Here is a 13,078-nt window from a genome sequence, read left to right as displayed (position 1 = left end):
AAAATTATTCTTTTTACGTTTATTTTTGCTGGGAAAATTCTTGTAAGACGACATTTATAAAACATGTGTACTCTTCTTATTTTTCATTTGGTTTGGCCGATTGTAGAGGTGGCCGGTGATGGAAAAGGACCCTTCAAAGTGTCTTTTTCAAGCTTATTATTGGCCTTTTGGCTTGAAATTTAAGGCCCATCGCATAGAAATTATGTTATTGAGTTAAATAAGCATATTTTTAACAGTTTTTTCATTACTAGTATCAAGGATCACCGTATTTCAAGGGATCATAGAAAAACCATCCCAAGAGTGTAAAATTAAAAATTATGTACCTATACAAAGCTTCCAACAAAATTGAAAACTCAATCGGTTCAAAATTTAATATTAATCGGCATACAAATAAAACCTAACTTTTAAATACGATAGGACATCAATAATTGAATATTCATGCATGAATTTATCATATTTTTTTTTCAGAGAATAAACAGACTAGCACAGTAAAAATGGCTAAGAAAAAGAATCCAGAAGAATTTCAGGTATTGAAATATATTCTTATATATGTATATCATTAACTTTAAGCATACAAGTTTTACATTAAAGTTTTGTAAATAGGTACCTATCAATTCTTGAATTATATTTTTGTGATGATCGAATGCATCTTTTATAATTTAGGATGAGGATGATATTCCCATTGAATATGGAGAGCCTCCAAGTTTCGAAGATCCCGAAGGTTATGTCGATGACATCACAGACGAGGTAACACATTTCTCCCAGCCCAGTTTGTTATTTTTATATTTGGTATAATTTATTAACATAATGTGAAGGTGAACATAACGTTAAACTAATCTATAAATAAACCTTTTGAGGTTAGAACCTATTGTTAACCTTTTCTAAAAACAAAACTTGGGAGGGAATATTTTATCGAATTTTTACAGCTTTTTACCAGCTGTGTTTTTAATTTAGCAATTTAATAGATTTAAAATAATTACTTTATGTAATGTTAGATTTTAAATAAAAATATTTTTAAAATCGCCAAATGGTTAAATAAAATTAGATATTATTTTAGGAATTGATGGGTGATGTATTGAAGACTCGTCCCCGTGCCACAGATGGTGTCGACTCCGTCATTGTTGTGGATGGAGTTCCCGCAGTTGGCACTGACAGGTGAGTTAAGGATAGCGAGATTTTGTAGATACCTCGTTATTGTTCAAGGTTGAGGAAATTAAATAGAGATAATATCTTACCCAGTAGAGATAAGACTTTTCCAACTACATTATGCCCGCACAAATTGAAATATAACTTAAAAAAGAATAAATACTAGATAAAATCTGAATTAGCAAAATATTCAATAATGCAAAGTCAACTTGCAGCGCAAATTATGCGGGATATATTTTAAGAGTGTTTTACTTTGCAAAACTGATTTGAACAACGTACGTTGTGACTTTGCTTGAATTGCATATACGATTATCTGTTTGGATGCTAGTAGCCTTTAAGTTTCTCAGCTTTTTTTAAATAACATATTTCAGCAATTTTTTCGCATATATTGCACCAGATCAAATATTATCAAGCTAGCAAGGGTGTCCCATAGAGTAGTGGTTAGCGCACTACGCTGTGGTTGGGAAAATCCAAGTTCAAGTCCCCTCATAGATATGACAAATGCTGTTGCAATTTGTCAGAATATAATCACGCAACCTTTCCTGAGATGCCCTTAGGTTGTAAGGAGGGAGGTTTGTAGGAAGTTAGGATCCTACCTATCAAGCAACTGTAATCGTGCTTTCCCTCGTCCATGCTCCTCATTCATATGAGAGTGCCATTAATTAGGGTGGCTTAATATGGAACACCTGCCAAAACTCTAGGCCAGGGTGATGTAATAATTGAGTAGCTTCCACGAGAATCGCGGGTCAGCTTGTAATGTAACATAGAATACACTCAGCTGTGCGCGAAGCTTACCAACCTAGGATTGGCCAAAGGATTCTCACCTCAAATCTCCTCGTGCATCTGAATCCTAACCTCAGAGAATCAAGGCTACATACATACACACCAAGCTAGCAAACCATGAAAGTTAAAGTTATTATTGTAACGTAGGTCATTTAAAGTAGTTAAAACAAATGACTCGTTACAATCATAAAAACTAATGATTTATACATTTTTAGACTTGAGAAGCTGAAGAACGTTATCAGAAAAGCTTTCTCTAAGTTCGGAAAGTTGACCAATGAACATTATCCTCTTGATGAAGAAGGAAAGACAAAGGGTAAGTTTACATCATTTTCGTTTTGAACATTGTTAAAGTTAAAACTATATTACTAGCGGCTACGCCCCTAGATGCCTTTAGGGTCACTTGAGGTGAGGGGTGGGGGGGAAGTCGACCCCCCTCCCCTTCCAACTTTCAATTGTAGTTATAATAAAAATTTAAAAAAAAACATTTTTTGGGGGGTCAGGTGATTTTTTCCAGAGCTATTTCTCTTGGGAGGATGTTGGTACCAAACCCCAAAATAGTTATAAACCTTCCTAGGACCTATGAAAAGCTTCATTGTAAAGGAGAATTCTATCAGTTCAGCGATTACAGAGATACTTTACTACAGACAGACACACAATACATCTTTTTACTTATATATATAAGGATGGTAATAAAGATTCTGCAGGTTATTCTGTAAGCATTCTCTAAGCGATGCAACTAAACTAACATGCTCTAAAATTCTAGGCTACATCTTCCTTGAGTTTGCCAATTCCACATCAGCGGAGCAGGCAGTTCTGTCCATGAACAACTACAAGCTGGACAGATCTCACACCTTCCTGGTCAATCTTTTCTCAGGTAGATTATTTTTTATAATAAAATGGATGTAGAACATACGTGGATATTACGACAAAGGAAAAATTATCGTCATGTGTTAGTGCTATTTCCACTGTTATTTAGTAGGGGAGAGGAGGAATTGGGGTAAAGAGGAGGTGGGGGTCTGGTAATATAGTTATTTTAGCCCGATAAAGCTTTACTATTAAAGAAATTGAAAATCTGTTGTGTGTGTAAGATCCAGGAAATAATAAATCCATTTTTTATTTGATATGCCTATCAATATTATAGGTGGCTAAAATCCGTGTAAATATGATTTATCCCGGGATTTATCATCTTGAATCCGTTTCGTGTGAATCCGCCATCGTTAGATGATCCGATCCCTATCTGTTGTTGTCATTAGTGGTGGATTTGTTGCATAGATTTTAATTATGTTCTAGTAAAAAGTTAAGATATTTTTTTGGTCGTCTTATCAGTGTCTCCATTTTAGATTTCGAGAAGTTTGAAAACATCTCCGAAGATTGGGAAGAGCCCGTACCAAGGGTAAGACTTTTGAAAATATTAAGTTATAGCGCGAAGCGGCATAAATTTTTTTTGGTACCTACAACACTTAAAACTTAATCTCTTCTCTTTCTTTTTTCACCTTAAAATCATGTATTTTCCTTGAATTTCATTTCCTATTGAAATCCATGCTACTTACCAAATTTTTATGTAAACGTTAAAGTGATTTTGTTATATTTAGCCCGTTGAGGACAATGGAAACCTCCGTGATTGGCTGCTTGACCCTGATTCAATTGATCAATACAGGTATATATATGCCTTACATTATTGTACTACAGTAACAGGATGTCTTTTTGTCTATATGAATGTCCGCTAGGCCAAGATCTCGTAAACTCCCGTGTCAATCGTTCCACAATTTTTAGACAAAAGTTTTATTTATTATTCCAGAGCAGGTTTTAAGTCTTAAAGGAGTGTGGGGGTGTCGTCACCCTAATTAGATATATGGTCCTAAGAAAAAAAAACTCCCCAGCCCTTCAATAAAATGTGATATGATTTATACTAAACAAGGACATTAATTTCCATTAAGCGAAGATCTACAGATGATATGGCTTGACAAACTAATTTTAATAGCACTAAGAATTTCCGTATTTTTAGTGTTATCCACGATGGAGGTAACAGAGTTTCTGTCTTTTCCAACACCTTACCAGAACCTACTACGGTAAACCATTATTTGACATAATTCTTTTTTTTATATAGCTATATTTAACTAGTTTTAATCTTATAATTGTACATTATATATCCGCGGAAAGCCGTTTATAATTCGATACGAGAAATAACTATTCTCGTATTCATTCGAATCCGGTGGATAGGAACCGGTTCTCATCCATACGAAAAAACTATGTCTAGCATCGTATTATATCCAGCTTTTTACGAATATAAAAATGTACAATCATAAGATTAAAACCAGTTTTTTTTAGCCGGTGCCTTCTGCACCTCGGGGCAAAAAAAAATAGTTTTAATCTTATAATTGTACATTCTATATCCGCGGAAAGCCGTTTATAATACGATGCAAGAAATAACTATTACGTGCAACACTTGACGTTACTATATTTATTAGGGTTGGCAATCCGAATCGGAATACAGAATACGTCCAATTTTTTAATCCCGAATCCGCAATTCGTTATTTTAATAGCGGATTCGGATTGTTAATTGTTAGGCTACAATTAGCGTCTTGAGTTTTTGTGGTCCAAATACGTATTTCAATTTTTAACAAAGTTAGGTAAAAAAAAAACGCAGCTTTAGATTCTTCCCAGTAGGTACCCGATAAAATTTAATCCCTTAATTTATCTTTAAAAATAATTAAAAATATTGCTAGAATCTGGAATCCACAGATTAATTCGTTCGTTTTTGGTCGGATTTTTAAAGAATCCAAATTCGGTCCAAAAATTGGACAGATTGCCAAACCCTAGTATTTATGCTTGATAACAGTTGCCGACGTCGCCCATTCGTGGGAATAAGACAGCCTTGATCAATAATTTTGTATTACCATCTTTAGGTTGAAACCAGAGAGAAATGGACAGAGACCTATGAGAGGTGGTCACCTCAGGGCACATATCTGGCTACTTGTCACAATAAGTAAGTTATCAAATTATTGTTCGAGCCTATTTTTGAGAAGGTATTTAAGTAGGTACGTCTTTACTTTATTCAATGAAATGGAATAAAAAATTTAATAACGATAGACGATGAATTTAATTTTTTTAACACAATCGACAAAAATAAAAATTGAGAGAATTCTAAAAAAAAAACTGGTTTTAATCTTATAATTGTACACTATATCCGCGGAAAGCTGTTTTTAATACGATGCGAGAAATAACTATTTTCCATTTTCTGGAGAAAAAAAACTAGGGTTGGGGGATAAATAAATTTTGCAGGGGAAAAATTAATCTTGTGCATAATATACACCCCTGCAAGCAGCTTGGAATAAAATAACTAATTCTTATCTACTTTTTTAGGGGTATTGCTCTTTGGGGAGGCAGAGGCTTTGAAAGAATGGGAAGGCTTTCTCATATTGGCGTAGAGGTAAGACTCACAGAGTATATAAATTCAATGGTTGCTGCCATTTTTATGAATATTTTTCTTTTTGTCATAATTGGCATGGGTTTGCATCCTTTTCACCTTATATATAGCTATAGCATTTAGATGAGCCAGATTAGGTTAAGTTGGCTACGATTAGATTTTATACAGTAAGTTGTTATTTGGCTTCATGCATTGGTTTGGCTACCACAAATTTTCGGGTTGGCTGTAGTTAATGTATGGAATCCTTTCGTGTGGGTCGGTGAAGTTCTAATGCACCCAGAAAATTTTAATGATTCTATTTATCTATTAATATTAATCTTTTTATTTTAGTTTATCGACTTTTCTCCCTGTGAGAATTATGTTGTCACCTTCAGTCCTCGTCTGATGAATGCCGAGGAGCCCTTGGCCATCATTATTTGGGATACCAAGTAAGTTTTATTTGTAGCTTAGATGTGTCTGTCTGTCTGTTATATTTTCAGATAGCTTAGAAGTCATCTTTAGCACATCTTTAACGATTTAAGTAGAACACAAAGCCGTCTTTATTTGAGATACTAAGTCAGTTCTCATAATAGTACCTAACAAACATTGCAATTATCCGTCCTAAAGCATCGTCATTTTTGTCATAATACTTATAAAAAATACGACGCTTTCACACAAAGCAACTTGAACTTGTTAAGTACTAGTGATAACCATTCCACTTTTTTTTAATAAATTGAAAATAATGGCGAGGGGTTGTATTTTTTTGTTTATTACTCAAGGATAGGTTAGGTCATATAAATTGGATACTTGGTAGCCCCGCAGGGTTAAGGCATCGCGAGATTATGACCCACCGCACGAGTAAGGCATTAGGTTAAATTACCACCCCCCTTATTTTTAATTATATATGCTTAAATTATCAGTGCTTAAGAGCAACAAATGTCAACGAATATCATCTGTGCCTATTTAATGATTATTTTTTTTTAAGAACCGGTGAAAAGAAAAGATCCTTCTTCGCAGAGAACCCTCCCTCCATCCCCTCCTTCAAGTGGTCCCATGATGACAAATACTTTGCTCGTATGAGCAAGGATGGCACCCTGGCTGTTTATGAAACTCCTAGCTTTGGTCTTTTAGATAAGAAGAGTATTAAGGTATGTTTTCCTTTCTTAGATAATGTCCTCAGTAAAATGTTATCCTCAAAATTCAAGTAAACCTATTATTCGCCTACTTTTTAACGATTAAAAAAAATAATAGTCTTAAGTTAAGGAACATTCATAATTATTATTTACACTTAGAAAAATACATCAGGCACTTTATACAGCGTTAGTCAAAATAGTTGTTTTTGGGATTAAATCGCACTAGATTACAGGGGGGGGGGGGGGGAATGGTTGAATCTATATTAATGTATCTACTAAATTAGTTAGATAATATAACCCTTTTCCTATCCTTGCTTAAATGAAGTCTTTTTTTCAATTGTTTCTCGTCTCTATACATAACAAGGGGGGGGGGGAAGTTTGTACACTTATAGGAAATAAAAATTCAGTACCAAAGTTTGGGAGGGTCGTATGGGCTTGTTTTTAAAGTTATCAACCTAATTCTTTTTGTAGGCTCTCTTATATGACTTGATATACACGGAAAACTTTGAAAATTGAATTTTGGGACTTTCCCTCTAGGGGCTAGTGGTGCAAAAGACCCCCCAAAACACTAAAATTTTAAGTTATGAGCTTATTTTTAAAGATATCGAGCTGATTTTTTTAAATGGAAGCTTTTATTGCATAAATGAGTTGATTAGCCATCCCATATTTCATTTTTGCACCTTACCTCTAGGGGCATGTAAGCTCAAAACTTATAAATTTTGTATTTGGGGGGGTTGTTTTACTCCAAAAGCCCCTAGAAGTAAAGTGCAAAAATGAAATATGGGGTGGCTAATCAACTCATCTATGTAATAAAAGGTTCCATTTAAAAAATTAGCTCGATATCTTTAAAAATAAGCTCATAACTTAAAATTTTAGTGTTTCGGGGGGTCTTTTGCCCCACTAGCCCCTAGAGGGAAAGTCCCAAAATTCAATTTTCAAAGTTTTCCGTGTATATCAAGTCATATAAGAGAGCCTACAAAAAGAATTAGGTTGATAACTTTAAAAACAAGCCCATACGACCCTCCCAAACTTTGGTACTGAATTTTTATTTCCTATAAGTGTACAAACTTCCCCCCCCCTTAACAACAACATTACCTGATAATAAATGTATAGATATTTGAATTTAGGTTCCTGGTATGCGAGATTTTACCTGGTCACCAAAAGAAAATATTCTCGCCTATTGGGTTGCTGAGGATAAGGTAACAATTTCAACAAGTATTATGTTTCAAAATGTTAACCACTAAAAAATTGTAATTGCATTGGATAATTACGTTATTGGGTTGGGATTCTCCTTCAATTTTAATCACAGGGCATCATCTGCGTGTATTGGGTTAAAGAACTCTAACGCCCATTGACACCCAAGGAAATAAGTAACATCCAAGGCAACCTACTCTTTGATTGCATTAACATTGTATGAAAGTCCCAACTGTCAACAATTACTTTTGCCTGTTTGCGGGCTAGAGCATTCTCCTGTCTCGTACATGCCAGACATAGAAGCAGTAGACAAGGTGCAATTTTAACGTCTTTAATATAACGTGGTATGGTCCTTTTTTCAAATGCCAAAGAAATATTATATTTTAGTCAGTAAGTACCGAAGTTTAACTTACCAGTCTTCATAGAAGAAGTAGTTTATCATAAAATAAACAACTTTGATTGAATCTCTTAATGGAAATACCCCTTTTCAGGATGTACCAGCTCGTGTTGTCCTGATAGAAATACCCAGTCGTAATGAGATCCGTGTCAAGAATTTGTTCAACGTTGCTGACTGTAAGATGCACTGGCAAAACTCGGGAGGATTCCTGTGTGTCAAGGTAATGGCGGTTTTCCTTTTATCGCATTTGAAGAAGATAATAGGTTTCTTAATTCATGGTAACTTGATCTGGAAAACGTTAGGAATATTCCATTAGATTGGTTTATAACCTGTTAAAACCATAGTAGTCGCTTTTTGGAACTGGTTTATTTTATACAGATAAGTATTAATATTAAGATTTGTATCTAAATGAGAGGAGAAAATTACGTTTTCTTTAAACCGTACGGACAAACGTAATTTGTAAGTCAAGGTGTAGCTTCGCCACTATTAATGAAATTATCGTGTTATGAGATCTCCTGATAATATTTAGGTTGACAGATACAAGAAGATGTTGAAAGATGACAGAGATGTCAAATATGCTGGCATGTACTATAACTTTGAAATCTTTCACATGATGGAAAAACAGGTTCCTGTAGACAGCGTTGAGGTAAGTTATCCTGCTATAAAAGTTACATCATTTCCGTTTAGGTTAAGATCGCGCCAACTGCTGAACCGATACGGCTCTTCTTCACAATTAAGCTTCTTTTAGGTCCCGTGGTTTTTTTAAACTATTTTTTCCTCCTTTCTCTACTTTAAAATAGGAGGAGATGGGGTAAAGGGGTTTGATTGGGGGCATTGTTATTTTAGCCAGCTGCGAGCATCGCTTTATATAGAGTACATAAAAATCTGCTATATCGAAGTAATGCATAGATATTTTAAAACGCCCAATTTAGTTGATTAAGGGAGGTTATTTAATTCTCTCTCTAAAAAACAGGGGTGTATAATCTACATGGGATCCCCTGCTCAGGGGAGGGGGGAAATAAAGAAAACTGAAAACATTTTGTCCATTTCCCCCCACCCCCCTTCTTGGTTAAAAAAAACAAAAAAAATGTGTGGTAGGAGGGATAAAATAAATAAAATATAGAGTTCCTTAAATATTTTTCCATTTTTCCCCCTACTTGGTGAGAAAAAACTAGGGGGGGGGGGGGAAATAAAAAAATTTGTAGCCGAGGAAAAAAATAAATCTTGTGCACAATATACACCCCTGCATTTCACAACTAGAAAAGATGAAACTGGGTATGAAAAAGGCTTACTTTGATATTTGTTGATTATTCACCGTAAAAACGTCACAGGCTTCAATTAATTTTCACACTATTAGAAATTAAAAACATTTCAGAATTTAATGATTTTAAATTTGTTTAGATCAAAGAGTCTGTGCATGCATTCTCCTGGGAGCCTGTAGGAAACAAGTTTGCCATCATCCACGGAGAATCTCAAACTCTTAATGTCTCTTTCTATGGAATTAAGGTGAGCTCATATTTGTCCCATGAATAGAGGGATGGCTATTGCATCTGAAAATAAGTTTTGCATATTAAAAATGTTCGTGTTACAAAATAGGCAATTTTTTTCTGCATTCATTTCTAATATTATAAATGTTAATGAATACCTAGGATTTCTGAAATTTTTGAAATGTTCTTTGGCTGAAAAACTTTGGGGGCTTTAATCGAATTTTGTTTGTTGATACAAGCTTCTAATGTTGTTCAAACTACAGATGGGGCAATTATTTTTATAAGGTACGTAACAAAAATTATCTTGTATTTTTTCCTTTTTATGACAAGCATGCTCATAAATATGTTGATGTAAAAATGTATTTTATATTTAGGAAGGCCAAACTCCTAATCTGTTGAAAAAATACGAGAGAAAATCTGCCAACCATATTTTCTGGTGTCCTACTGGTCAATTTGTTGTACTTGCTGGACTAAGGTATTAAATAGCATTTCTGATCTTTTTTAATATGTTGCTATTTTTTTTAAATAGACTGCTTTTTTGTGAAAATTACCTATTCCAATTAGCATTCAGTATATAATTGACTTGGTCCGTCGGTCTTTCAGTCATGATACAAAATATAGATATTAAGACATATAATAAAATCTGAATGTGAAAGGTTTAGTTATTTATTTTAGATTTATAACTACTTCACATCTTTTGAATTAATTTGTACGTATTTCCATCCATGATTTTTTTGTGTTTATGAATGATGTCATCCTTGTTTAGGTCTATGAACGGAGTTCTGGAGTTTATTGACACATATGACTTCACTTCCATGGGCAATGGAGAACATTTCATGTGCAATGAAGTCTTGTGGGACCCTACTGGAAGGTAACATTATTGCTTCGATCAAAACGGATTGATATTCGCTGGATTAGAACTGGTTCTAACTTCTCAGTCATACTATCCGCGGAATGCTGTCGATATGATAAAAAACTAGTCTCTCTTGGTGGGCACATAAGAATAATAATACGTATTTACTAATTCTATTATTTATTAAGATATTGTGTTACTGGTCTCTCATGGTGGGCACATTAGAATAATGATAATATTTACTAATTCTATAATTTACTAAGATATTGTGTTACTGTCTCTCCTGTTGGGTACATAAGAATAATAATAATATTTACTAATTCTATTATTTATTAAGATATTGTGTTACTGGTCTCTCCTGGTGGGTACATAAGAATAATAATAATATATACTATATCTATTATTTATTAAGATATTGTGTTACTGTCTCTCCTAGTGGGTACATAAGAATAATAATAATATTTACTAATTCTATTATTTATTAAGATATTGTGTTACTGTCTCTCCTGGTGGGTATATAAGAATAATAATAATATATACTAATTCTATTATTTATTAAGATAATGTGTTACTGTCTCTCCTGGTGGGTACATAAGAATAATAATAATATTTACAAATTCTATTATTTATTAAGATATTGTGTTACTGGTCTCTCCTGGTGGGCACATAAGAACGACAATGCTTACTGGATCTGGAGTTTCCAAGGCAAACTTCTGAAGAGAGTTACCATTGACAAATACTGTTCTGTAAGTACCTATTCATTTCAGTTCTACCAAAAAATCTTGACATCATTATTACAAAATACAAAGCTTCTTGCTCTCGTTCTTGCTAAAATTAGGAACAAAAGAGTCAGGAAGGGGGAGTGGAATAAAATATGTGAAAGGGAAATGGAAAAAGAAAGAGTACCTACTGAAATAAAACTAGACAAATACGAAGGGGAAAATGTAGAAGATAAAGAGTACTTAGAACATTTTTTCCACCTCTTAAGTGGAAAAATTAGGGGTGGGGGGGGGGGATTAATTTTTTTACTGCTTGGGGAAAAATTAATCTTGTGCAGAATATACAACACTCCTAAATACTTTTCACTTTTCTTACACGTACCAAATTCCTGGTTACTTGAATACCTTCCTCCTAAGTCCTAACTTATGGTCATTCTAGTTGACCTGGAGACCACGTCCTCCAACCCTGCTGAGCCATGCGCAGATCAAGGAGATCAAGAAGAACTTAAAGAAGTACAGCGACACCTTCAGCCTCAAGGACAGACAGAGGCTCAACAAGGCCAGCAAGGAGGTTAGTTTTAACATAAAGAAATTATATCTATTTTCCCATTTCTTAATCAATCAAAGTCCATTTATTTTCCTTCAACGTTTAATGAAACGAATGACATTTTATTGAAGGGGGAGGGGGGGGGGGTGATCATCTACTTTTTCATTATAAAAATTTAATAGGTCTTTTTTCTATTAGCTAGGCAGATATTTTTACTAATTAAGGTGGAGGTTTCCTCCTCCAAAGTTTTCCTTTTCTATTTAATGCAATATTTGTTGTTTTTGTTACAATCTAATGTTTTATTAAGCTTATGGACAAGAGGAAAGAACAGATGGACAAGTTCCTGGAATACAGAAAGAACATGGAGGCTAAATACGAGGCTATGCGTCAACTTAGAATTTCTCTCAGGTAACACTCAACTATTTACATTATTAAGTAGTAGCGGAGCTACTTAATAACCCAACCAATTTATACGTTAGTCCTTTAGAAAAGCAGGATTTACTTGGTTGCCATGTAGTATGGAGAATGTCTTGGCCCAAAACATGCATCTAATTTCACATTCAGTTAGGACATGCTGAATTAAGTCATGGCGTATTCCTTAAAAATTAATAAGTGTGGCGGAATTGGAGTTTCTTGTTTTTTACTTAAGGTTAGGATTAGCTCTAGTAAGCCCCGTACAATTAATTCACCCTGCTGTGGTAGGCATAGGAAAAAAATCCACTAATTACATCAATCTTTTTAAAAATAATGGATGTGGAATGTGGATTCAGTGCTCGTTTGCTCATTGAGGAAAACCACAAGCTGGTTGTTAAATTGGACTTTGCGCTAGTGTTTAGTTCATTATTAGTCCCTTTATCAACGTATATTTAAACATATTTAATTATCCTCTCCTTTCTAGGAATGGAGTTGATTCTGACAATATCAACGTCAGCGAGATGGAGGAGGAGGTCGTCGAGTTCTTGGTCAAGGAGGAGTCAACCAACATCGACGAGGATTAGAAAATCCGCCAAATTGATCAGCTGACAAGTAGTCATCATCTAGAGAAAATCTACCAAGAACAGTTAACAGCTGATTTTGTTAGCCTGGTCTTTGTTTATTCTCCGATTGCAGTCAATTTTATACTTAAGATAAAATTGCAATCTTGGATTATATTTTTTGTTTAATATTACTTATTTATTTAACAGCTATAATAATCTTATTTATTAAGTAAATAATGTTAGACAAAAAGTAAAGTCCAATCTTCCCGAATTTGTTATCTATTTGTAATTTTTACTGAAAGAAATAAATTTGGATGATAACGTTTGAATTATTTATTGATACCCAAATATTAAAAAGTCTAATTTATATTTATTAAATAGTTGCCGTTTTATTTGAGATGGCAATTCAGTTATTTCTTCTTTTTTCGTACTCGTA

At 34.0% G+C, this 13,078-nt stretch overlaps 1 protein-coding gene across 2 annotated transcripts; it reads left to right on the top strand.

Moving 5' to 3' along the window:
• Positions 1–372: 372 nt before the first annotated feature.
• eIF3b (eukaryotic translation initiation factor 3 subunit b) lies at positions 373–12,963 on the top strand. Of its 2 annotated transcripts, XM_080163899.1 has the most exons (22): positions 373–527; positions 664–747; positions 1,058–1,155; positions 2,145–2,242; positions 2,693–2,803; positions 3,270–3,322; positions 3,522–3,586; positions 3,935–3,998; positions 4,836–4,915; positions 5,293–5,359; positions 5,687–5,784; positions 6,321–6,483; positions 7,596–7,667; positions 8,154–8,279; positions 8,589–8,705; positions 9,461–9,565; positions 9,921–10,021; positions 10,313–10,417; positions 11,034–11,145; positions 11,558–11,689; positions 11,973–12,073; positions 12,564–12,963. In XM_080163899.1, the coding sequence occupies exons 1-22, from the start codon at positions 495–497 to the stop codon at positions 12,661–12,663; spliced, it is 2,085 nt and encodes a 694-aa protein (XP_080020025.1). In that variant the 5' UTR covers positions 373–494; the 3' UTR covers positions 12,664–12,963. The 2 variants fall into 2 exon arrangements, with proteins under 2 accessions (XP_080020025.1, XP_080020026.1); XM_080163900.1 differs by lacking the exons at positions 11,034–11,145; positions 11,558–11,689; positions 11,973–12,073; positions 12,564–12,963 and adding an exon at positions 10,588–10,630.
• Positions 12,964–13,078: the final 115 nt, after the last annotated feature.

Source organism: Acartia tonsa, chromosome 6, assembly GCF_053477335.1.
Source record: "Acartia tonsa isolate MP-2025a chromosome 6, ASM5347733v1, whole genome shotgun sequence".
Classification (NCBI taxonomy): domain Eukaryota; kingdom Metazoa; phylum Arthropoda; class Copepoda; order Calanoida; family Acartiidae; genus Acartia; species Acartia tonsa.
This window is presented reverse-complemented; position numbering and strand designations above follow the sequence as displayed.